Below are 24,576 nucleotides of genomic sequence, written 5' to 3'. Positions count from 1 at the left end.
AATTAGTGATGATAATCATAAAAACTAATCATAAAGTGATGATAATCATAAAAACTAAGCAGGGCTCGACATGGCATTACCCCTCCTCGCAGCTTGGCCACCTGCTTGTGAGCCCTGCATGCCAAACCTGGGGTGCACGATGCTCCCTGTGTTCCAGCAGCAGGGAAATGGGGCTGCAGGGCAGTAATGGGGCTGCAGGGCTGGGCTCCTGCCAGGAGGACCCCATGTCCAGCCCGAAGCAGGGCAGGAGGCACAGGACAGGTTTAGGGGCCGGACCCTAATTAAAACCTTTCTCATGAAGTTAAAAACAACTCCATTCCGTGCCTGTTTAATATTTAACAGATGGGGCCGGGGTGGAGGGGGGGTGGGGTGGGGGTGAAGTTGAGAACAGAACCGCATAGTTTTGCCGATGTGCCACCTCTATCGCAATCAGATATTGTTTTATCAGGATGCAAAGCAAAAAAACGCCTTTGGATCATTTACTAAGGAAAAAAATATTAATGATTAAAAATAATAATAATAATTATATATATATATAAATAAACAAAACTGGGCTGGATCCGCCCCATTTTCTCCTGGAGAAGAAAACTTTCCGCCGAGTTCCTCTGCCCTCCGAGCTCCCCCCAAACCCGCAGCACCGGGCAGAGACCCGCGATGGGGGGGGTTGGGGGGAGGCACGACGGGCTCCGGTCCCTTTAAGGCGGCGGCGGCGCGCGGTGCTCCCGCCCGGGGGCGGCGGCTGCGGCTCTGCGCTTTGATAAGGTCCTGGCAACTCCGTACCCGCTCCGGGATACCGGGAGGAGGGACCAAAATCCTCTCCCCAAAATAGAATTATTTCATTTTTCCACCCGAACGGTGCAAAGCCTGCGCGCGGAAGGCTCGGCTCTCACAAGGGGTGCACGAGGTGGGGTGGAGGTGTACCGAGCGATGCAGGGAGTGCTTCCCTCCTCTTTTCCTCCTTATTTATGTTCTTTTTTTCTTCCCTTTTTTTTTTTTTTTTCGGGGTTCTTTTTTTTTTTTTCGCTTTTTTTTTTTTCTTTCCCCTATGTTTGAGTACCGCCCTTTCAGGACCGCTCCGCCGGCCCCGCTTTGATGCGCCCAGCGCTGGCGGGGAGAGCCCGGAGCTGGGGGGGGGGGGGCGACGGGGCGGGGGGATCCGGCGAGGGAGGGAGGGAGGGAGGGATGGATGGAGGGAGGGAGGCGGCGGGGCGGGGCGGGGCCAACGCTTTTGTATTTAAAATAAATAAAATAAATATCCAGGGGAGGGCGAGGAGGGAGGTGCGGATCGCAGTGGGCTCCTTCCCTCGCAGCTCCCCCCCTCCCACCTTTCCCCCTCGATGCTCTCCGATGCGGTTACACCGCCGGGGAGGAGAGGAGGAGGAGGAGGAGGAGGAGGAGGAGGAGGAGGAGGAGGAGGAAGGCGCGGGGCAGCCCTGCGCGCTGCCGGCGGAGAGCGGCGGGGCCGCGGGCGCGCAGCAGCTCCGGGCACCGCGGTGAGTGGCAGCAGGGGATGGGGGGCAGCGGCTGCGCTCCCCGCGGGGTTTTATTTTATCGCTGGGCACGCAGATGGATGATGATGATGATGATGATTTTAATTCTTGCTGTTTGGCGGTGTGCGGGCGCGGCCGGGGCTGCGCGCGGCCCGAAGTCGCTCCGGACTTTTCCCCCCCGCCCCGTCCCCTCCCTCCGTGCCCGCTCGAGCTCCGCGCTCTCCTCCCAACCCGTCGCCATTTCTGCAGCAGGTTTTTATTTATTAGCGTTGCTATTTCGCACTCCTGCTCCAACGCGGCCCAAGGGGGTCGGCGCCGCCCGGGGCTGCTCCCCCCGTGCCCCCCTTCCTCCTGCTCTTTGCTATTTATTCCCCTCTTCCCGCAGTCGGTCCGATGGCTCCGGCCGGGCTGCCCGGCCCGGGATGCCCCGCTGCTCCCAGGTACGGCCGCCGTTCCCCATTGCTCCTTCCCCCCTCCCCCCCTTTTTTTTTTCTTTTTTTTGCCTTAAATCCCCAATTTTTATATATTTCGGGGGATGTGCGGCTGCCCCACTTTCGGACCCCACGCAAACTGCCGCAAAGCCTCATCTCCCCCCCACCCCCCTCCGCACTCCCCCTCCGGTTCGGGGTTGCCCCAAAACGGAGCGAGCGATGCCCCCTCCGCGGGTGCGTCCCTACGGGGGCTGCAGGGGTGGGGGGGGCCGCCCGAGCCGTGGGGGGAGCGGAGTGTTTTTTGGAGGGCGGGGGGGGGTGGGGGGGGGGGTACTTAAAGTGAGCGTGGAGTTGAGCGGAGCGCCGCGCTCGGGTCGGGCTGCGGGGAGCGCCGCGCTGCCCTCCTTCCCTTTCTTTTTTTTTTTTTTTTTTTTTTTTTTGTGAATGCGAAGAGTTGAAAAGCCTGTTTACTTTTTGCCTTTGATGTCGGGAGGATCTGGTTTTGATTAGATCAATACTCCTTTTTTCTCCCCCCCCCGCCCCCACCCCCTCCTACCCCTCCCACCCCCCTCCTCCCCCCTTTTTTTTTTTCCCTTTTTTTTTTTTTTTTCCCCCTTCCCAGAGAGGAGCCTCCCAGGATCCCCCGCTGACTCGAGCGAGCGGCACGCAGCTCCCGGAGCCTCCCGCAGCCCCGCTCCGGAGCCATGAGCAGCGCCGTGCTCCTCGCCCACCTCCCGGACCCCGGCAGCAGCTTCAGGGAGGACGCGCCCCGACCCCCGGTGCCGGGGGAGGAGGGAGAGGCACCGCCATGCCCGCAGCCCCACAGCTCCTTTCTCGCCAAAAGCCAAAGCTTCACGGCCATGCCGGTGCCCGCTGCCCCGCGGAGGAATGAGAACGGGCTGGGGGAGCCGGAGGGCAGCGCGTCCCCCGATTCCCCGCTGGCCCGCTGGACCAAATCCCTGCACTCCTTGTTGGGAGATCAAGATGGTGCCTATCTCTTTCGGACCTTCTTGGAAAGGGAAAAATGCGTGGATACCTTAGACTTCTGGTTTGCCTGCAATGGCTTCAGGCAGATGGACCTTAAGGATACCAAAACTTCAAGAGTAGCCAAAGCTATCTACAAAAGGTACATTGAGAACAACAGCATCGTCTCCAAGCAGCTCAAGCCTGCTACCAAGACCTACATAAGGGATAGCATCAAGAAGCAGCAGATAGATTCCATCATGTTTGATCAGGCACAGACTGAGATCCAGACTGTGATGGAGGAAAATGCGTACCAGATGTTTTTAACTTCTGATATATACCTCGAATACGTACGGAGCGGAGGAGAGAACCCCGCTTACATGAGCAGCAACGGGCTGGGGAGCTTAAAAGTTGTCTGTGGCTATCTGCCGACCTTGAACGAGGAGGAGGAATGGAGCTGCGCTGACTTCAAAAGCAAAATGCTGCCTTCAGTGGTTGGGCTGTCCAGCAAAACGCTGAGGGTTACGGCGAGCGTCAGAGCAACTGAGACATTGGAGAATGGGTACAGGTAAGGGGAGCTGGGAAACGGGCTGTGCTGGGATCTGGGGCTGCGTGTGGGGGAGGCGGTGGGACACGGGGATTTGGGGGTGTTGGTTGTTGGGTTTTTTTTTGTGTGTTTTTTTTTTTTGCTCCCTCTGCAGAGGGAAAACAAGAGGCTGTGCTCTTCGGCCCCATTGGCTCTTTCGGTTCTTATAGATCAAAAACTTCATAGCAACTATGTCCTCCGGACACACGTTAATTATTGGTTCGACTTTCAAACCTATTAAGCACAGTAGTGGAGAGGATCATAGAGGCACATGAATAATGTAACCTGCCAGCTCCCCGACTTCCCCATCAGCCAGGGCTTAACTCTGCTGGTTATGTGGGAAGCAATTGTGTGGTCGTCGAGCAGGAAACGTACGAGCTCATTACACCCAACTATGCAGCTCGCAGAAAATCTGCTTTTTGCTTTGGCTGTTTGTGTGATACGGAGCCTCTCTCGCTGCGTTGTGGTTGGTGTCCTGTCAGAGCTATTTGGGGTGGCTTTGGGCCAGTGTATACAGAAGGATACTTAAAATGAAGTAGTTAAGGTCATAGGGGCAGCCCAGGTGTAGGGGAATAGCACACCTGGGTGCTGTTCTGCTGCATGGTCCAAGCTGGGCTCAGGCTGTGGCTGTTTGATGGCACTGGAGGGGACGTGGCCTGTGCTGGGGGTGGTGGCAGACCCTTGGCTGGGGGCACTCTGCCCACCGACCCCTCTGGTGTGTTGGTGATGGTGAGGAGAGAGACAGCCCTCTGCGAGCGAAGGGGGATGGGAAGGAGGCTCTGATGAGCGAATGATGAGTTGTATAATCCCCTGAAAATGTATTCTTTCCTCTCCCCACCCTTGCCATAAGTGTGGCTCGTTGAATCAGGGTTGAGAGGAGAGGGCTCTGCTGGCAGATGTGCGCTCCTGTCTGCGGGATGGGGAGTTTGGGTTTAGCTCTGGTAAGTGCCTGACATCTCGGTTAGGGGAATTTGGAGTGCTGTCTGTGATTCATGGACATCAAAGGGCAAGGCAGCGCAGCGGGGGAGGCAGTGCTGGAACGCTCCTCCTGCCCTGCACTGAGCTGCCCGCTGTGGGGCTCAGCCTCCTGCTTGCTGCGGGGTGATGCGGTTTGGTTCGGTATCTCTGCCCCTGCTGGAGGCAGAGAAGAGGTGATGGCCACCAGAGCGGTGCAGGAATGGGAGGGGGTATGAGGGGGATGCGTCTCATCCCGCTGTGGTTGTGCTGGGAGGCTGCTTAGGGTGGGAGCTCTGGTTGGCAGCTGTGTGCAGGACTTGGGGTTTGGGGCTCTTCATCTCGTGCTTCAGTGTTGCTGTCTGAGAGTCTGCTGTTCTCCAGAGCCTGCTGTGACCTGCTGCCCTCCGCTTGCTTTCCAGGAGAGGATGTTGGGTGCTTTCATCTTGCAGGCTTTGTTGGTGTTTGGGGCTGGGGGGGCTCAGTGTGGTGTCCTACCAGAGCTGCAGGCCCTGCTGAAGCCCACATGCTCCAGGTCCACAAGAGCTCTCGCACAGCTGTGGCTGCTTCCCTGATTAGCACTTGTGGGCTTTTTCTTTTTTTTTTTTTTTCCCTTCTTTTTGTTGGTCCCAGGATGAATGCAGCTTGCTCCTCACATGTCAGATCTGCCCTCCTAGGACGTTAGGTGGTGTGCTGTGCTTTGATCACCTCCTGTTAAATTTCCAGGAGCTTTTGCTCTCCATGGGGCCAAGAGATCTCAATGCAAAGAGATAGAGGTCAAGCTGCGATGCTTCTCTGTCCCTCCCTGAGCTGCCCATTTGCAGAGCCACTTTTGTGTGTGTGTTTTAAGAGCATGTGGATGGGTTATCTCTCATCACTCAGCATTTAGGAAGGCGCTCAGGATTGGAGCTGAAGCTCCCACAAAGTCTTTCCTGGTGAGTGGCCAAACCACACCTCCCTCCTCATACGTGCAATGGAATCAAAGAATTCCTGCCCTGGACCCAGCGTGCTACGATTTGGAAGTGCTGTGCAGGCTCTTCCCACTTGCTTCAGTGGGTCTCAGTGGGACTGTAAGAGCAGAGCACCATGGGGCTGATGGCACCTGATCCAGGATTTGGGGCCAGGAGGCACCTGGAAATCCCAAGGCACGGAGTTGTGGCCAAAGCCATGGCAATCTGTGGGAAGCGTGTGGCTGAGCCTTCATCCCCAGCATCAGTACTGCTGAGTGTGCTGGACCTGGCCCCATTGTCTAGGAATCCCAGCCATTATTTACATGCCCTTCTAAATTTATCACACATCACTTTGTGTGCACAGAGCAGCTCTCCTCTCTTGCCTTGTCAGTGCCACTGAAGTGGTGTTGGGAGCACGGTGGGCTCATCTGCCTCCCATTAGCCCTGCATTCATCAGCAGTGCTGGCTCCGAGGCTTCCTGCCCTTTGAACGCCGCGCCGGTGGAGCTGTTGTGTGCAAAGTTATTGGAACTGAGTTTGGCTTCAATTATCAAAGTAAATGATGCCATTGTAAAGTTATGCTCGAAGCAGTGTTCTACAATTAGAGTATGGAAGCTGTGATTAACATAGTTTTCTTAAAATATGCTTCCCCCCCTCCCCATGTTTGTACCATTTTTTTCTTTTTGCCTTTAAACTTGTGAGTGCCCTATGATGTTTGTCCCAAGAAAGTACTTAATGAGGTTCAGTTCTGCCTCAAAATGCTCCTGGTAAATTTTCTTTCCTCTCTGTGGTTTGAAGTGCTGGAGCTCTCTTTTTTTTTTTTTTTTTTTTTTTTGAAAAAGCAGAGTTTGGACCCACTTGAAATGGCCCTCTGATAGTAGGGGATGCAACCAGGAGCTCCTGGAATCATAACGGCCCTGAGCTCTGATACACCCATGGCCTAAGGTGGCAGAGAGAGAGAGTTGCATGCTGTGTGTCGTTGCATCCAGATAAGAATAGTCTGAGAAACATCAGACCTTCTCCTTGAAGCACCAAAGCAACTGCTGCCTGACAGCTGGAGAGCTGCACGTGGAGCTGGGGCTGCACTGGAGCCCACTGCTTCCATGGCAATTCCAGCCCTGCAGGCAGTGTGGTGCAGCTGGGGGCAATTCCTGCAGCCAGGTGGTCATGTGAAAATAAAGCAATTAAAAGAAAAAAGGAATGTGGAAAATGAGCAGGGGCTGTTCTGCTTGAAGTGTGGGGAGTGGGGGCTTGCTTTAAAGATAGGTGAACATTGGAGGTTTTTCATCAGTGAGGTTTTGGTGGGGGAAGCAGTGCTGCAGACTGCCACTGATGGGGAAGAGGAGTGAGTTCTGGCCACTTTCTCTAATTATATCTTTCCAAACACCGTTTGGACACACCTCCTCACCCTGCGCTGTGTTCATAAGCAGCTGCTGCCTCCACCCCCAGCACAGCCTCTCTAACAGTCTGCTGGGAGAGCACAGGAATGTGGCTCTCCTGGGGCAGCTGGGGAGGGCTGTGCTTTCAAGACCCCAGTGCATCCCACTCCAGGATCCCTGAGGAGCATCCCAATCCAGGACCCTGGAGCATCCCACCCCCCTGAGCCCTGTGGTCCTTGTGTGTGCTTTCAAGACCCGTGATGGTTTCAAATCAGAGTTAGGAAAGAGCTGCATCCTTGCACAATCCCCTGGAAGCCCACCAAGGACCCACGCAGTGTCACAGGGACTTCACATCCCTCTGAATCACAGCAGAAGGCTGCATGCGTTTAGCAAACTCCTTTGTAGTAGTAGTGGGATAACTTAGCTTTCACCCACATGTGGAATTAATTTATCTTTGAAGATTTAACTTCTTTCCTGTGGCATTCCTCACTATCTCATTTTTTTGCAGCTATATGTTTTCTAACATCTTGATCTCCCCATCAGCACTGCCTTGGCCTCCCTTGGAAAGGAATGCAGCCCTGGCTGGGCTGAGTACCTGCAGCAGCCCCAGCCCTGCACCTCATACCAGAGAGGCCCAGCTTCTCCCCCTCTTTTTTTTTTTTTTCTTCTTTCTTTTTTTCCTTTTTTTTTTTTTTTAATAACTTTTTTCCCCCCTTCTTTTTTCTTGCTTTGTTTTTAATCCAAGCTTTGTAAAAGCCCCCATTTCCCCATGCTGCAAGGGAGGGGTGCACAGCAGTGGGGCAGCTGCTGCCCCCTATTAGGGTCGCTCTGTTGCATCCCACCACTCCCCCCAGCCCTGCAGTGGGGGTGGGGACCTTGAAAGCCCATTAAAAAACCTGCCGAGCCTGCTGGCACATTCCTTAGGCCCCCAAGTCCTGGGTAAGTGGCTCTAATTATTAAAATCAGCAGTCCTTATCAGATGACAAGGCCCTTTGCTTTGATATACAAACGAAAAAGCTTAACAACCCCATCTTCCCTCTCAGGGGAACAAAATGTGCACCTTAACACACAGCTTTCAAACCTCCCTGCATAATCCCCTTATCGCCTGCCAAGATAGGGGATTGATCCCAGCTGAGCTGGTGGTTCCCTGCTCACTGACCCCATCGCAGCTCCCAGCATTGCCTGCGGATGGGTGGTGGGGATGGCTCAGCCATCCTGGCTGGGCTCAGGTTTTGCTTCTTCAGATGAAGCTGTTCCCTTCCAGCTGCCACCTGCAGCTGCTCCTGTCCTCCTGCCTTCCTCCCGCCTCACCCAGCCCTAAGCATGAGAAATCCTGTGCTGTTCAGTGAGGAGGTTCACCCTGAAAACGAGCCTTTGTGGTGCCAGGAAGATGGCGCCTCTCTCTGGGGGGCCTGGGGCAGCAGGTTGCAGCCATGATGCATGGGGTTCCTGCTTAGCAGTGCCAGGCAGTTCTCTTGTTTCCGATACACAGATACCATAACTTCTCTCAAAGATGCCTTACCTCCTCTCTTCGGAGTAGGTTTAAGCATTTATAAGCTGGTCCTCGGTAGGACTCAAGCTATGAACTTCTTGATCCAGTGCTTGCTGGTGGCAGAGCTCCTGCTAGCTTCAGCAGTACAGCACCAGGCTCTTAGGACCAAGGTTCTGAAGGTATCAAAATGCCCAGGGGCACCTCCTGGGGTTTTCTGAGCTGTGTGTCCTTTGCCAATGGCCGCATCTTTAATGTTGGGCTGTTGGACAGCATGGTTTGGACAGCGTGCCCTGGTGATGGCCTTGTTGCTGGCAGGGAGCTGGTGTGAGCAGTGGTGGTTGGTGCTTCTCGAGGGGTGTACTGGGTTCCCGCATGGAGAGTGCTAGTGTTAAGCTCACGTGCTGTGCTCCAGCCCAAGCCTGGCTGATAACTGGGTTCTTGTTTGCTTGTCTCTAGGTCCTTCAAGAGGAACGATCCCGTTAACCCCTACCATGTGAGTTCTGGCTATGTCTTTGCCCCAGCAACCAGTGCAAACGATAGTGAAATATCCAGTGATGCCCTGACGGATGACTCCATGTCGATGACAGACAGCAGTGTGTAAGTACCTCGTGCTGGCCGGGTCCTTTTTGGGGTACACCATCTCCAAATGGGCTGTACTGATGCTCTGCAGGTAGTTGTGGGCCCAGCCAAGCCCAGAGGGCAGCCAGGCCTGGTGGCCTTGTTCTTTGTGCCATTGCCGTAGGTATCGGATGGAAGGAGGTGATGAACCCCTCTGTTGGCACTTTGCAGCTGAGCAAACGTGTTTTCCCCTATGCTAATAGTACTGCCTGACTAACCCAAGGAGCAGTCTCCCTGTGCCTTTTGTCTTAAGGCCAAGCTTCCTTAACTAGTTATCAGCCATCAAAGAGGAGGAGATTACTTCCTGTAGGAAGCACTTTCTGTAATTAAGGTTCATCCGTAATGTCAGAATGTACATTAATAGGGCCAGTGACCTGAAGGGGCAAATAGCTGCTCAGCTGGTGTGGCTGGGGCAGCCTTCAAAGAACCTTTTGAACGGAACTGCCTGGATCAGGTCTGAGTGTGTTAGGAGCACAGGGAGGAGATGGTTTTGTGGCAGGATCTGTTTTTTCCTCCTCACCACTCAGCAGTGTGCAGAGTTTGAGTGTTCTCCTGCAGTTTTCCTTCCTCAGCAGAAGAGAAATGGTGTTTTTGTGTCTGGAGGTAGGGGAGTCGGTAGGACTCACGTAGTGCTTTAAGGACCACTTTCTTCAACAGGATAGAAGGCAGATGTTTCTGTTTGTGTTCCGTGATCCTCACTTAAGTACAAGTCCTCCAGAAGCACAGCCTGTCAGATAACAGTGCTGTGTTCCAGGTCTACGTCCCAGAACTGAACCTTCCCCTGTGCCTATCGGATGTGGCAGTGATTCCTGTGTACTCCTGGGAGAGATTTGCATGCTGTTTTTTCAATCGACAGTGCTGCATGATGATGCACAATGGAAAACAGGATTTACCAAAAATCCTTGATGCGTAAACAAAAGCTTTTTATTTAGCTTTTTTCTTTCTTAATACACAAGTGTGTTTTGAACTGATATTACGGAAAAAAATAGTTTGTTGTCCCACCAGATTCCCTTATTGAACAATATTGGCATTAAATAAAAGAGCTGAATCATAGGGTGACTTCTTTATTTCTTCTTACTGGCTCTGGTTGTATGTGATCATGTGTCAACAGAGCATTCATTGGGTTAGTCATTTCTGGACCAGTGTAGGGTCACTTGGGATTCACAGGGCTAGGATTATACCCTCTCTTCACAGCAATGCCAATTGTAGGCCTTATACAGATGAGAGCACTGAGTGAGAAATAAAGTGCATGGTGGATGAAAGGCTTAACTGAATCGCTTTCAGCCCATTGTTAGTCCAGGGGAGCTTAGCGGGGATAAGAGGGTAGCAGCCCGCTTTGAAATTTCCTTGAACAAGTGAATAGGAGCTCCCCATAAAGCAGCGCATGAAAGGAGCCTGCCTGTTTTTTCCTGCCATAACAATGGCCTGTGCAGGCTGTGAGAGTTTGGGGAAGCTTGGCTGATTAAACTGCCCGCAGCTCCAGGTTGGGGGGTGGTTGGGGGCTTGGAGCGCGCATCCGCTGCGCTGCTGCTCCATCCGGGGATGGCACGGCCACGCCAGGGTGGTTGCATGGTGGAGGTGGGAGCCGTGAGTTGGTGCTTGAGGAGGCACGGCTGAAGTTAAGGCTGATGGACAAGTTTCTTTATGGAGAGTTGGCCGCCATCGGGTTGGCAGGAGGAGCTTTGGGGTGAGCCGGCACCGACGGAGCCCCGCGGTGCTGTGCTGTGCTGGGAGCTGTGCTGCGCCTCAACGGGGGCCCTGGTTTTGTTCTGTGTCATCAGTGAGAATGCAAATGAGTTCTTTCGGCTCATATTGGTATCAAGTGGAGAGGAAAAACTTGTTCTGGAAAAGTCTGTCAGAAGTCAGGTTTGTCCAAATGAATCTCAACCTGAACTGGACTTAGGAGAGGTCTCCCAGCAGCACGCAGGCGGCCTTGGTGCTCTGTGCTGGAGCAGCCTGTGTGTGTTTTGTAATGGCCACAAAGCATCATGCAAATTTCTATTTCCATTTCTTGATTGGTGGGGGAGAGGAAAGGGGATTTTTTTTTTTTTTTTATTTGCTTATATCTTATTTATGGATTTACTTTGGACACAGGGGAATGCTGCTGAGCAAACTTCAAATATTACCTTATCTTACAAACCAGGCTTTTGATGTTGGCAAGATCAGAGGCTTGTTTCAGAGCCGTTGCCAAATGAAGATGGGAGTGAATGCATATGCGCATGAGTCTGATATTTCAAAGCAGCAGTAAAACTACATTCAGGTTAGGTCAGGCACATCTGAGTCAAAAGGCTAAGATAATTGGCTCAGCTTAAATGGCAGCTGACTGGGTAGAAGACTTCAAGCTAGTGTTTCCCCCAGAAACAGATTGGCCTAGCCCCAGCCTGGTTAGCTGAGCTGCTTATAATTAAACTCTACTATTTAGTGCCTAAACCCTGCAGTTCTTCAGCTTACAGCTTTTAATGGCCAAGAAAGTGAGCGCAAAAGTTTGCTACTGGCGTGCAGGGAGAGGTTGCATCAAGGTGAGCACTTTCTTGCTTGGGTTGACCCTAAGCCTGCACTCTGTGCTGGAACCTCTGGCCAAGCACATTTTCTTTTTAAAGGCTCTTTCTCCTCCTCATGATTGGGGTCTATTTCAGCATCAGGGCTTTGTGCCCCACAGTATCTCCTGCTGTACTGAGCCTGGCTCCAGCTCCATCCATCTGTCCCTGCTGCAAAGGGTGACTGTGCTTTGTTCAGCTCTTCCTCCCTTCTCACCCAGCATTGTCCATTTTCCTCCCAGTCACATTGGCTATAAAACTCCCTCCTCATTCTCCAGACTGGCTTTCCTGAGCTGTGCTGCTGCCTTCTCATCACAGTGAAATACGTGGTTTTTTTTTTTTAATTCTGCACTTTGTTACAAGTTGTAAAACTCTTCTGACAAGGCAGGGCTGTAAAAGCAGGGAGCAGGAGGGTTGATCTGGGCTCTGCAGCCAGAGGAGGTTTAGGAGGAAGGAGTGGCTTTCATAGTGACCTGAACAAGGCCAAATCTTAAATCAAGAGAGGAGCCATGCTCTTGGGTCAGCTTCTGCAAGACATTGCTTTTCCTTTTCAAGCCACGTCACCTGGTTTGGCTGCAAGGACAGCACAAGTCAGTTGCTCCTGTTCTGTTCTGCTTGTCCTGGGGCATCCTGCTGGGCAGAGACAGTCCCAAAGCATGGGGACACCCTGCAGGGATGGCAGTGTTAGGCTGGGGACAGCATCTCTCTTGCAGGCTGGAGTGAGGTGGGAGCTACCCACACCCTCTGCTCATGTCCTTGTGTGCCCCGTGCTCAGCACAGACCTTGTGTCCCCTCCCTGCTCCTCCCCATCGAGCCTCTTGGACTGCTGCTGGTAGAGGACACCTGCTCTTGCATTGATGGTTAACAGGATTTGGACTTTACATATGGATGCATGGCTTGTGTGCATGCTGGCATTTTTATTTACCTTTAGAATGTCTGTTTCACTCCTTACTTCCTAAAGTGATGCTCTTCCCTAAGAGACCCTTATCTCAGTGAGCAGATGTCTCTCTGAAAGTGCAGATGATTTGTCCTTCACTCAAGATTTGCTCTCAGTCGTTCCCCCAGCCCCATGCAGGTACTTCAGGTGTCCTTCAGGACACTCAGGGAACACCAGTGGTGACCATGGTTCACTGCTTCCCTGCAAAGCACTCTGCAGCCCTGTGTTGTGCAGTGGGGACAACGAGCTCCTGTATGTCATACACATCCATGGTCTGCCTCTGGAAGAGGCTGATGATCACCTTGAGGCACTGGGGACTGTTACAGGCCCAGCGTGCTCTCTGTCATTATTTCCAAGTTTATGGGGATGGAATTGCTCTGCTCTTTCACTCTGGGTTTTGCAGTTTAGTTTCGCTCATTAAAACAGTCACTTATTATTAATAGTGACTGAAAGCTTGGCTCTGGTCTTCCCAGAGGCCTGAAGCAGTGCGCTTCAAACCGTGAGCAGGAGGTGACATGGGTGACATTGTGTCAGCTCGGCTTTTTGGAGCTATTTTCTCTGCTCAGGAGATGAGTAAGGTGTGGGGGCAGATGGATGAAAGGGACTGGACCAGAGATCAAAGTTTCTCGGCAAGTCTGAGAGAAGGGGTGGAATCAGACATTCAGGACTTCCAGGCACACTCTTCCTGTTGTCCCCGCTCTCTATGGAAGGCCCTTTAATCCCAGCTGGGGTAATATTTTTGCATGGCCAGGTGAGAACACCCCTCATAGTCTTGAGCCAGCCATGTGGCGTGCTGTTACGACCAGTTTCTTCTCTTGGGTTCCTGGCATGGGGCTGGCATGGCCAACAGGAACACTGTTGTGCTTGAAGTTTGAGGCCCACATTTGCTTGCCCCCTGCAGTGCCTACCCTGAGGGCAGGAGAACTGTGTCAGAGCTCAAGTAGGGCCCTAGGGATGGGAAGCAGTTTTTTGGTGGCCATTCATCATCAGCTCCTTCCTTCTTGATTCCATAAGTGCCAGTGTCCTGTAGGATGTTTCTGAGCAGGAAGAAAGTTATGATCTCAGACAGCTTAAATTAGTGGTGAAAAATGCAATGAAGCCAAAGGGCAAAAGCAGAAAGCTGTCAATGGAAGGGCCGTGTCCCAGTAGTAAAGCTAACGATGTTTAGGCATCTTCTCACATAGAGTTGCCTTCAGCTTGCTTTTTGGCTTTTACTTAATTACTGCTCATCCACGTGGATGGTGACAGGCCCCTTCCAAGCCGCCAGATGTTGGAGGCTTATCCTGGCTCCAGGTGGCATCCAGAGTGCTCAAGATGTCTGAGAACGTGGGCCTGCAGCATGCTTGGGTTATTTTGGAGGTGATGGAGAGCTGGTTTGGGTAGAGCACGAGGTGGCTGCGTGGAGCCATTTATGACTGATCTGTGCCTCCCTCTGGATGGGGAGCCCCAGCTGACAGTGACTTCTTTTCCATGTGCAGAGATGGGATCCCCCCGTACAGAATTGGGAGCAAGAAGCAGCTCCAGAGAGAGATGCATCGCAGTGTTAAGGCCAACGGTCAAGTTTCTCTACCTCATTTTCCGGTAAGTTCAGGTGTGGGAGCTGCAGGGTCTGGGTTGGAGTCAGGACACGTGGGGGGATGGAGCAAGGGAGAAGTGATTCCATCCTTACACAGTGCCTCAGCTTTCCTGAAGAGATGCTGCTGGGTGCCAAGTGGGAACTACGTGTTTGAGCATCCTTGCAGAAACCCACGTAGTCATGTCTGGTCCTTCCTTGAAAGCCAAGTGCTAATTAGGGCTCGTTGATGACCCTAAATTTGGCATCCTGGCTTAATTCAAGCAGGGATATTCAGGTTAGGTCCAGCAGAGCCTTCCTTGGCTGCAGGTGCAGCAGCCAGGCACCACCTTGACACCTCTGTGCCACACAGAGTGACTTCACCTCATGCACATCATTACCCTCAGCCTTCAAAGCCCACCGTTTGTAAGCTGGCAGGAAGCAGGCTCTCCCAAAAGAGAAACATTTGCAGCAAATATGTGCCTCCAGAACTCTCTCTGCTTTACTTTGAGGGGATCCAGTTTGTGGAGTAGCCTTGCTCTCGAAAATTAACTCACTGACTTGCTAATTCTGTTGACTTGCAGACTCCTGATTCCTGCAGTGAATAAACTATTTACACAGACAAGTATAAACTCATCTTGTCTTGAGATTAATATGCTAAAATTCCTCTTTCTGCTGTCTTAAGCAGCAAGAAATCATAGATGATGTTTCTGGTTGAGGGGGGGTGGTTTATGTGGTTTTTCTTTTTGGTATTTTTTTCCCTTCTTCCATAAAGAAAGTTCTATAGCCTGAGCTTGTAAATTAGATTATTTTGTCCCAGGGCGTGCAAATCGACTTTCTCTGTAAGGCAGTGCTTTGATCAGGGACTGAATAGAGCCAGCTTGTGTAAGAGTGACAATTTCCAGCAGAGTGGCCTTTTTCTACCCTCACATCATTTCTGGAGCTAAGTGGTTGCCGGAGAGAGGCCCCACCTCATCTGGTGGTTAGGATGTGAAAGAGTTGGCAGTTCAGCTTTTTGCTTTCAAAAAAAAAAAGGGGGGGGGGGAGAGAGTGAAAATGGGGGTGAGGAGGAGTGGAGTGGGGCTGCGTGGGGGTGGCAGGAAGGAGGGCAGAGTCAGGTGGGTGCTTTCTTTCTCCCTTTTTTTTTTTTCACTCTTCGCCCCCCCCCCTACCCCCCCGTTTGTCTGCCATGTTTGCTTCTTTTGGCAGAAATTCTCGTTTTGCCTTTTTATATTCTGCACTTGATTTGGAGATGTTCCCTTTTTCCCTTGATAGATCTGCTTGAGGCAGCCAAGCTCAGCAGTGTAGCACTGCTAGCCTGCAGCAGCTTTCTTCATTTTCTGTACAAAGAGATGGAGAGGGGGGGGAAGAGATCTAGGACACTGTTGAGACAACACTACCTCAAAGGTGCCCAGTGTGTAGCCAGGAAATAAATTACCAGCACTTCTCTGATCTGCAACCGTTTGACTTTTTTTTTTTTTTTCTTTCCCTTTTTCTCCCCCATCTTATTTTTTTTAATTTCCAACTCCTTTCTGTTTATACTCACTTTATTCCTTGAGTTAAAGTCTCTCCCTCCCACCTCAGAGGTTTTTTTTTCTTTTTCTTTTTCTTTTTTTTTTTTTTTTTTTCTTTTTTGATGTTTGACAACAGTCTTTGAAGATTTTCTACTTCAGAGTAGCTACTGATGGGCTGGTTGTACTACAGAGAGAACAAGCGGGGTTCCTCAGAGTGCGACCAACTGCTCCTGCCGAAGGCAAACGCTGGTGGGGAGGATGTCACTCCATGAGGCCACAGCACTAGCTCATAAAAATCCAGAGCAGACCATGCCTAGTTGCGGTCGTCTTTTCATCCAAACATGGAGACACAACAAGCGTAGCGGGGCCGGCGATGCCGCTCCGGCTAAGCGCCCTGCACTGCCTGCTAAACATGCCTTGTGCCTTCTGTCCCCGCTCCTTGTAGAGGACCCACCGCCTTCCCAAGGAGATGACCCCGGTGGAGCCGGCTGCCTTTGCTGCGGAGCTCATTTCCCGGCTGGAGAAGCTGAAACAGGAGCAAGAAACCATGGACAGTCTGGAGGAGAGGCTGCAGCAAATCAAGGAGGTAGGAGGAGGATTAGTCCTGCCGGGGCTGGGCACAGCTCCCTGCACGCTGCTGGGTTGTGGGGGCAGAGGGGCTGCGTACTGCCCATGCTGAGGGCTAAGAGTACAGGGAGGAATGTGGCTCTTGTACTGGGTGAGCTGTGGGGGCACACCCTCACCAGCTGCCCGTCCCTTTGCATCTATTTCTTACTCGTATTTTCCTTCCAGGATGAGGAGAAGGAAGGCTTGGAACTCCCCGCCAGCCTGCAGAGCGGTCGGGAGGTGGTGAACCCCCAGCACCAGCAGCACCCGCTCTCACTCCTGCCATCTGGCAGCTATGAGGAGGACCCCCAGGCCATCCTGGATGAGCACCTCTCCCGCGTGCTGAAGACCCCCGGCTGCCAGTCGCCTGGCATGGGCCGGCACAGCCCCCGTGCCCGCTCCCCTGACCACCTGCTGGGGGGTAAGCTGCAGCCCAGCACTGCCTCACCAGCCACCTGCGCTCTCCTGGGTAAGGGATTTATCACCAAGCAGACCACCAAGCACGTCCACCACCACTACATCCACCATCATGCCGTGCCCAAGACGAAGGAGCAGATCGAGGCAGAGGCAGCGCAGCGGGTGCAGTGCTGCTGCCCGGCAGGCAGCGACTACTACTGCTTCTCCAAGTGCAAGGGCCACGCGAAGGGCACTGACCCACCTCTCCCTCCACTGGAGCCCTTTGGGTAAGCCACGAGCCTTTCTCCATTGCACCCACCCAAACCCACCAGCTTGCTGCAACGGGGCTGTGTGAGGCTGGGTGGTGGGACAGCACAGGGGACTAATCGTGGGCTAATGGTGGGCTCTGTCCCCTTCTCGCCATCAGCAGGACAGGCACGCTGACCAAGAGGCCAGGCAGAGGAGTGGAGAACATCACCCTGCTGCCCGGGGACGGAGGGCTGCCTGGCCCCAGTGGGGTGCAGCTACCTGGTGGAGAGGCGGACCGGGCACAGAACGTCTGGCAGTGGATGCTGGAGAGCGAGAGACAAAATAAGCACAAGCCCCATAGGTAAATATGCAGCTGTCTACAGCAATATCGCTCCCGGTAAATATTTATATATTACATGGGCTGTCTATTTTTACAATCGCTAAAAACAAATGAGACTCTTTGGTCCTCTGGTTTAATATAAAAGCTGTTCCGCAGAACCAGAAAAACCACAAAAATGTCATGTTTTTGGCAATAAACCTCCTTTCATGTTATGACAGACTTTTGAGAGGGAGCGAGCAGAATAGGAGCTGCTATTAAAGTCATATTTTCCAGCTTTTCTAACCCGACTTCCTCCCCTCCCCAAGCACACAAAGCACAAAGAAGGCCTACAGCTCTGACTTCGCCAAGGGAGCCCCCAGCGAGCGCCCCGGCCGCCACCACCCCTGGGGGCCCAGCAGCCACCCGCGTGGGGCACAGCCTGCCCACCCCTTCATCCAGGACCCCGCCATGCCCCCGCTCACCCCACCCAACACCCTTGCCCAGTTGGAGGAAGCGTGCCGCCGGCTCGCCGAAGTCTCCAAGCCTCAGAAGCAACGGTAAGGGCAGTGGGAAGGATGGAGTGTTCCGGCTGGGCTGGGTGCTGGGATGTGGGTTTGTGTAAGGAAGGAGCCTCAGCCAGGGCTGGTTGCTGGGTGTTGGGGTTGTGCTCTTCTTCAGACAAGCGGAGGCTGAGGGCTGGTAGGGCTGTAGCAGGCACGGGTGGCATCTTCCTCCCGTTGTAGGTAGAGGTCCAGGTCAGGAATGGGGCCGGACCGTAGGGCTGCATGACGGCACAGTTTGGCCCAGCCCCAGGGATGAGCCTCCTTATTCCAACCCCACCCCACCCCAGTACAAATAGTTTGAATCGTAGAATATTACTTCCACTCTTTTGATGGCTGTAATTTGCCCATTTTTCCTCTGGGATGGACTCCAGCTACATACTAAGTGGAGAACTGGGCTGGTTATCATTCGTTTGGGCATGGAAGGATCATTAGCCCAGAGTATTTTTAATTCTTCCTTTGATTGTTTACAACATGTGCAGGTTGATACAAAGAGTGACTTAACAATCCACAGGAGATTTCAATTAGGAAGATCATATTTCAACAATTTAAAAAATGTATCTTTTTTTCTTTTGCTTCTCTTCCCCCATGTGTTCCCCTCCAACCTTCAGATGTTCAACCTCAAATCAGCAGAGGGATCGAAACCACTCCACTGCTGTACAGGGGGGAAACACCCCTTTTTGCAATGCAAGTCTAACGACAGAAGAGTGAGTATTGCACACGCATAAGAGGATTGGGAAATATGCATGTGTAGTAATAATTATATTTTCATTAAATGGATTGTGCTTTGAAAAAGCAGGAAATTTTTATATCTGAAGTTTAGTCTTTTAAACATTCTTCTTGAAGAAAGAACAAAACATTTTCAAATCTTGTCTCCGGCTCTTTTTAACTTGCATTCCTGTAAAGTGGACAAAGATTGGATTAGTCTAATTACAGGATGGTTCTTTTAACAAGAAATCTGCTACAGAGAGGTCTAAAATGGCCTAAATAATTAAAGTTTTCTTTCTTACCCTCTTCATCTTAAGCAATGAGTAATGTTTGAAGTCCAGACTGAGCCACCTGACTAGAGCCTTTCATTTTTAATTGGTTGACCTTAAGTCCACCAGCTGTCTTTGCTAGCAGCTTTTTTTCTGAAGCCACTCTACAAAGACTTAGAACAAATTAGGAAGACTAAATTACTGTGGACTAACACTTTGTGACCTTTTGACATGCCAAGTGTACATTGCCTCAGAAGCAGTTGTAGATTTGGCTGCATGGCATTCACCAGAGCGTTGCCATTTTGCTGTGCAATATTGTTTTAATTATTCCTTAAGAAGTATTCCTTATTTCAAATGACAAGATGCAGTTAATTTTATCCTTGCTGCTCACAGGTGAAAATAAGCTCACCTGTGTTGCTCAGGTGCCTTGGTTGGCGGTGACTTGGCTTTGTTAGCTGCTATTGGCTGCAGGTAGTTCTGTGCATTAGGAGGAGGCTTGTCAGATGCTTTATATGAAGGCAGATTGATTGTTAATGAAACTCAGATATGTTCAGTGTTCTGGTCTGGGTTGTGGGGTGAACCTGTGCGGACTCATCTGGCCATCAGTCCTGCTGCCTGGTGTTCCAGCAAGTTCCTCCCCTCCATCCCTCCTTTCTCCCACCCAGCAAATGGGGCTGAGCCTCCACTGCCCAGATGCACCCTGAGGCTGGGCACTTTGTGATGCTGATATTTCCACCATCAAAGCGACCAGGAGCTGCTGTCAGAGCCCAGCATCCCACAGGGCTAAGTGCTGTGCAAACACAGCATGACAAATTCACCTCGAGTGCAGGAATATCTGACTTTCAGGTCACACCCACTGTATTTCTGACCAGTGCTACATGTAGACTGAGCGCCGTGAAACTGCCTGTTCTCAGATGGAAAAATAGAGTTTTTGTGTGTTGTGTTTTGTTTTTGTTTCACAGTCACAAAGAGCCAAAGAAACTCCCGGTTGTTCACACCTCTCAGTCTAGTGAGCTGGTTGTCACCTATTTTTTTTGTGGAGAAGAAATTCCCTACAGGAGGATGTTAAAGGCCCAGAGCCTGACACTTGGGCACTTTAAAGAACAGCTGAGCAAAAAGGGAAATTACAGGTAAGAATCTTTGCAATTTGTTTGTTCTGTCATGTACTGAAATAAGACAAAAGGATCAGCAGATTTTTTTTTTTGCAAAGCTACCCACAGTGACATGCTTACATCACCTTTTGGAGCCTGCTGATTTTTTTCCCACTCAAACCAAGTGCAACTTGGGGGTAGAGCAGCAGGCACAGTGCCATCTCTGCCCCACCAGCTCCTGGTGGTTGTTTGAACAGCGTTGCCATAAGTCTGATAGGTGTGAGGCTGGGATGCTGCATGGGAGTGGGCATGTAGATGAGGTGTAGGCCACTTTGCTTCAGCCCTTGAAAAGCTTTTTCTCTTTGTTAGGGAGAAAAACAATTCTGCCTAGTAGGGAAAAATCCACCAGTGATACTGGGTTCCTCCTCATGCACCAGCAAACCCCACGTGGCTGGTTGCCAGGGCCCTGTTTAGCCAGTTTGCTGCTTCCTTGCTCTTCCTGTTCCCATGGCTGTGTCTTTGTTGGCTGTTTTTGCTTTGCTTTCCCAGTGGATTCGGGTGTGAGTGGGATCATCTGTCTGCCACTTCTCCTTCAGGCTGAGCAGGGGGGAAAGGTCCAGCTTGAAGGATTGCATTTGCACTGAATTTGGCACTTCTTCAAAGAGCCAGGCAGCCTGCCCTGTAACTGGCAGCCTCCCATTTAACTTCCAAATGGTCATTTTGTTTTGTTAAGAGGACTTTCCAGCTGGTGCACCATGGCTGGCTTGTCTCTAGCATTGGAAATTCCACCTATGCGAATCAGAACTCACCCCAGGGAGCTCTCGGGCTGAGGGATGCTAAGCTAGGGTCTGTCTCTGAATGCCACCCAGTGGGGCTGGGGCTGAAATATTGCCAGTCCTGCCCAAAAACCATCTTTGCAGCCCACCCAGCTGCCATCAGATGGCAGCAACCTGCAAGTACACCCAACCTGGATACCCTCCAGGAGAGCTTCTGGTGTTACTTTCACCCCTGTGCCATTTTTCAGCTTGCAGAGCCTCTCCTGGCCCAGGGTGCACCTCCTCGCACTGCAAACACAGGTGCAGCCCCACAGCCTGGTTGCAGCCCAGTTTCCTGAGCCTTGCTGTGATTTGCTGCTGCTCTGTTCTCCTGCCCCCCCCCCCCCCAAATAATCTTTTTTTTTCTTTCTTTCTTCCAATGTTTGCTTTCTGTAGCAATTTTTGTGCGATGACTGAGTGCTATAGTAGGATACTGGAACCTCTGTGGCCTGAAAGCCCCTCCAGGTGCAATTATTTGTGTCTTGTCAGACTGTAATTACTTTAGAAAATGTTTTTAAGTGACTGACAAGGATGAAACAATGTTTTGCTTAGATCTCACCCCTTTACACCTGGGTAAAGACAATACTGAAATTTATAAAAGGAACTTGGGTACGTGCCCAGTATTTTATCTTGCACAGACACAAGGTGAAACTAATTACACAAATGTGTGTACCTCCAGGGAATCATTTTGATCTAAGCTTTGACTTTTGGCTGGACTTTGAGTGAAACTGCGGGTGACCTTCAGGGAAGAAGGCCGCAGTGCCCGGAGTGCTGTGTGTGTTACGGGAGGCACTAACTAGGCCGCTTTGGTCACATCTGGCATTGATTTCTTTTTAAGGCACATTTAATAAGCATGTCTTTGAAGCCTTTGCCTTTCATTTAATGCACAAAGACATGCATAAATGCTCGACTCTCCAAATTCTTTATTGATTGAATCAGTTTGTGAGGCGGGTACTTCAGGCCCTGCTCTTCCCTTGCATTGAGACCTGTGCCCGCTGGCCATGGGGCAGCCCCACAGCCCTCACTGCTTTGCTCCTCCCAGCCCCAAAAATGAAGGAATCAAGCAGTGATTGAACGCTGATGGCGTTAACAAAAAACAAACATACACACACACACACACAAAAACTGGGTGGTGTCGGGTAATCTTAACGTGGCAGAGGTTCAAAACAGAGCAGTAACGCCAGGCCTGCTCAGCTCTATTGGTACCAGATGTCTAAAAAGAAGGGGAGGAATAAAAAAAAGAAGCAAAGCTTGCCACATAAAATATGTTTCAATGGAAAGCCCGTTTTCTGAGCAAATAAGAGCCGAGCGCCTTGTTTGAAGATGGTGTGGGGGAGGATTTTGCTTTGCCTCCTCTTTTTTTTTTTTAATACATATTTTTTTCTCCTTTTCTCTGTGAAATAAGGTTGTAATTATGTAAAAGGTCACAGCATGTTTTCTCCAATAAAAATGTTGTAAACACAGCCAGCGTTTGGGCTTGGGGAGGAAGTTATTGGGAAGAGCGGCTGTTATCTGCGGAGGGGCGGAGAAGGGGAAAGGAAAGAGAAAGTTCTTTGTAATTCATTCAGACTTTCCCTGTTTTGGGTTTTGTTTCAAGCCTGCTGGCCTGGGGAATTGTGGCCTTGACCTGCGGCGTTAACAGGGTGGGAGCTGTGCCATGGCCGCCAGCAAGCACAGCCTGTGAGGATGTGAAGATGTTTTCCTTGCTGAACCATTAAGGACACAACATGTGTCACTTTGGCTTGGAATGACTTGACTTACATAAACCCTAAATGTACCTTGACTAAATGGAGCTGCTTCAGTCCCTTGAACCAAGAAGCCGGCCTGTAGCCCCCTACCAAAACAACTTTAACATATCCTAGAAATAGATAGATTTGAAAGCTAGCGTTGCTGGTGATTTTTAAAAATGCATAATATGACCATCACTACATCACACCCAGATTATAGGAGCATGCCTTGGATGCCTTGGCTTTTCAGTTTCGGTAGTAAAAAGGAGCTTGGCTTCCTCTCCTTTTTTGCAAACTCCTTCTCCCACCCAGCAGCCATCCACCACCCTCAGGCACTGACTTCTTTTTGGTGATCCATCCGATGGAGGTTTTTCCATTTCTGGGGATGAGGGAGCAGGCATGGCTGAGGAGGTGCGCGGCGGCAGACGGACAGGCTCCCTAAATGCTACCCCTCTGAATGGAAGCCCTTCATTTCTGCATATGCAATTAAGCAGCCTTAGAAGGAAGAAAGCTAGGAACGGGATAAAAGGAACCTTTAATCAAGAAGCTGAACGGTCTAATTCAAGATAATAGAGGGGTCCTTACTGTTTGACACAGGAGGGGTGGGGGTACTTTTTGTCTCTGGGAGCATTGGTTTCATGATCTAATGACCCAGAGCAAAAGAGAAGGAATGCAGGACACTGCTACTTGACCTTCCAGTGTCACATCTTGCAGGCTAGACCGGGGGTTTGCATGTGACCGCTACGAAGCGTCAGAAAGCAAATACAGTAGTTTCAGTCATTTAAAATGGAGATGTGAATTAGGCATTTTGTTGCTTCTAATGGGAAGCTCCCAGTTTTGCTGTAGAAGTACCACAGGTTTTCAGCTTCTGCTTTGCAGGAAGCTGGGAAGGCTTTCCTTTAATCCGTCTGTATGCCTAAAAAGCCTCTCCTTTTAATAACAGTTGCTAATTTTAATGTTGGGCCTCCGCTTTGAAACAAGAAAACACATGAAAGAAAGAAGGTGGGGAGAGAGGGGAACCTTAAGAACGCTTTGCTTTGAAATTGTATTTATTTATTCTTTCAAATAAGATATTTGACCAGAAATCACTGCGCTTTCTAATTTTCTTTACGGCTGAGGATATCCCCTGCCAACGCGTGTGGGTTACTCACAGTGCTGCAGCAGCTGTTGTTTCTGCTCCTTCCATCCCAGCACTGTCCCACTGCTGTCCCCTTGCCATCCCACTGCGTGGCCCTGCGGTGCCAGCGGTGCTTTCATATGGAACCAGCCCCAAGCTTTTCCTGGCCGTGCTGGGAACTGAAGTAGCGTCCTAGGAGAGAGAGATTGGAAATGTTGTGGTTTAAAGAACTGCCAAAGCATCCTTTACTTTACCTTTTGATTTTTAACTGTGTTTTAATTCTCCTCGCCACAGATACTACTTCAAAAAGGCAAGCGACGAGTTTGACTGCGGTGCAGTGTTTGAAGAGATCTGGGAAGACGAAACAATTCTGCCCATGTACGAAGGAAGGATTCTTGGGAAAGTAGAAAGGATCGATTGATGGCATCTGTGTTTCTTGAGAAAATTTAAGCTAGAGGAAAAAAAAAAAAAGCCTTTGGACACACAACAGTAGTGATGACAAGGAAAAAGAAAAAAAGTTCTGAAGGAAAGTTTTGAACCAATGAAGAAAAAAGTGAAGTCTATGAAGACTTTGCTGAATTAGCCTTAGAGGAAAAAATGGCATTTATTATTCATGAGTTGGGTACTGAGATGATAAAAAACCCCGTACTATTTATTAAAAACATGACCACTGTTGGCTATTGGAGATGCAGACCGTGTTTGAGAGACTTCCATACATAATATATGATTTCCCGGGGATCTGAAATCTATGGACTAAGAGAAACTATGTATAGCTTACCTTAACAGTAATCCTTATTGATATTTATTGAACAGTCTGTTTTCCCTTAAGTCCAGTTTTTGGATATGCTGCTTTAACAATGGAGAAGAGAGGGGCTGGGAAGTGGCGTGATGGGAGGAAGGATGATTTTATTTTTTTATACTGTTCCCACTATCTAAAGCGTAGGAGTGTGGCCAGGAGCGCATTCATGATTTTTTTTTTTTTAATTACTTTTTATTTTTTTGAAGGGGGAGGAGGGAAGGAATGGTGTCGTGCCCAGTATTTCTCTGAGTGAAGAGAAAACTTTTCTAAAGAAATAATAATAATAAAACCCGATATTAAAAATACTGTCCTACCATTCATCTTGAGACCGGTGCATTTGAACGTATGCTGCTCTAATTGGAAATAAAGGTCTTAAGCATTCAATCCGTTAGCTGCAATGTAACAACGGCAACACCAACCTGCTGTTTTGTCCATGGATTTCTGAGGTGTGAGGATTTTTGCTGTGCTGCTGTCAGGGTTGAGGGTTCAGCACGGTGTTCATTGCCTGTGTTGAGGCG

General features: G+C 50.6%; 1 protein-coding gene across 4 annotated transcripts; it reads left to right on the top strand.

Moving 5' to 3' along the window:
* Positions 1 to 794: 794 nt before the first annotated feature.
* On the top strand, positions 795 to 24,549 carry AXIN2 (axin 2). Of its 4 annotated transcripts, none has more exons than XM_090121802.1 (11): positions 795 to 904; positions 2,544 to 3,452; positions 8,701 to 8,841; positions 13,815 to 13,917; positions 15,848 to 15,988; positions 16,195 to 16,691; positions 16,832 to 17,014; positions 17,299 to 17,529; positions 18,144 to 18,239; positions 19,472 to 19,639; positions 23,554 to 24,549. In XM_090121802.1, the coding sequence occupies exons 2-11, from the start codon at positions 2,626 to 2,628 to the stop codon at positions 23,678 to 23,680; spliced, it is 2,514 nt and encodes an 837-aa protein (XP_089977928.1). In that variant the 5' UTR covers positions 795 to 904; positions 2,544 to 2,625; the 3' UTR covers positions 23,681 to 24,549. The 4 variants fall into 4 exon arrangements, with proteins under 4 accessions (XP_089977928.1, XP_031454694.1, XP_031454693.1 ...); XM_031598834.2 differs by lacking the exon at positions 795 to 904 and adding an exon at positions 1,247 to 1,493 and having other exon boundaries at positions 16,835 to 17,014; XM_031598833.2 differs by lacking the exon at positions 795 to 904 and adding an exon at positions 1,247 to 1,493.
* Positions 24,550 to 24,576: the final 27 nt, after the last annotated feature.

This window comes from Phasianus colchicus, chromosome 20 (genome assembly GCF_987193195.1).
Source record: "Phasianus colchicus chromosome 20, bPhaCol1.hap1.1, whole genome shotgun sequence".
Taxonomy (NCBI): Eukaryota; Metazoa; Chordata; class Aves; order Galliformes; family Phasianidae; genus Phasianus; species Phasianus colchicus.
The sequence above is the reverse complement of the archived record's forward strand: the minus strand, read 5'-3'. Positions and strand labels throughout refer to the sequence as shown.

Coding starts and splice junctions, on each gene's coding strand:
- AXIN2 (XM_090121802.1), top strand. CDS start 2,626: ATGAGCAGCGCCGTGCTCCTCGCCCACCTCCCGGACCCCGGCAGCAGC. Junction 8,842..13,814: donor TCGATGACAGACAGCAGTGT/GTAAGTACCTCG, acceptor TTCCATGTGCAG/AGATGGGATCCCCCCGTACA. Junction 17,530..18,143: donor TCCAAGCCTCAGAAGCAACG/GTAAGGGCAGTG, acceptor TCCAACCTTCAG/ATGTTCAACCTCAAATCAGC.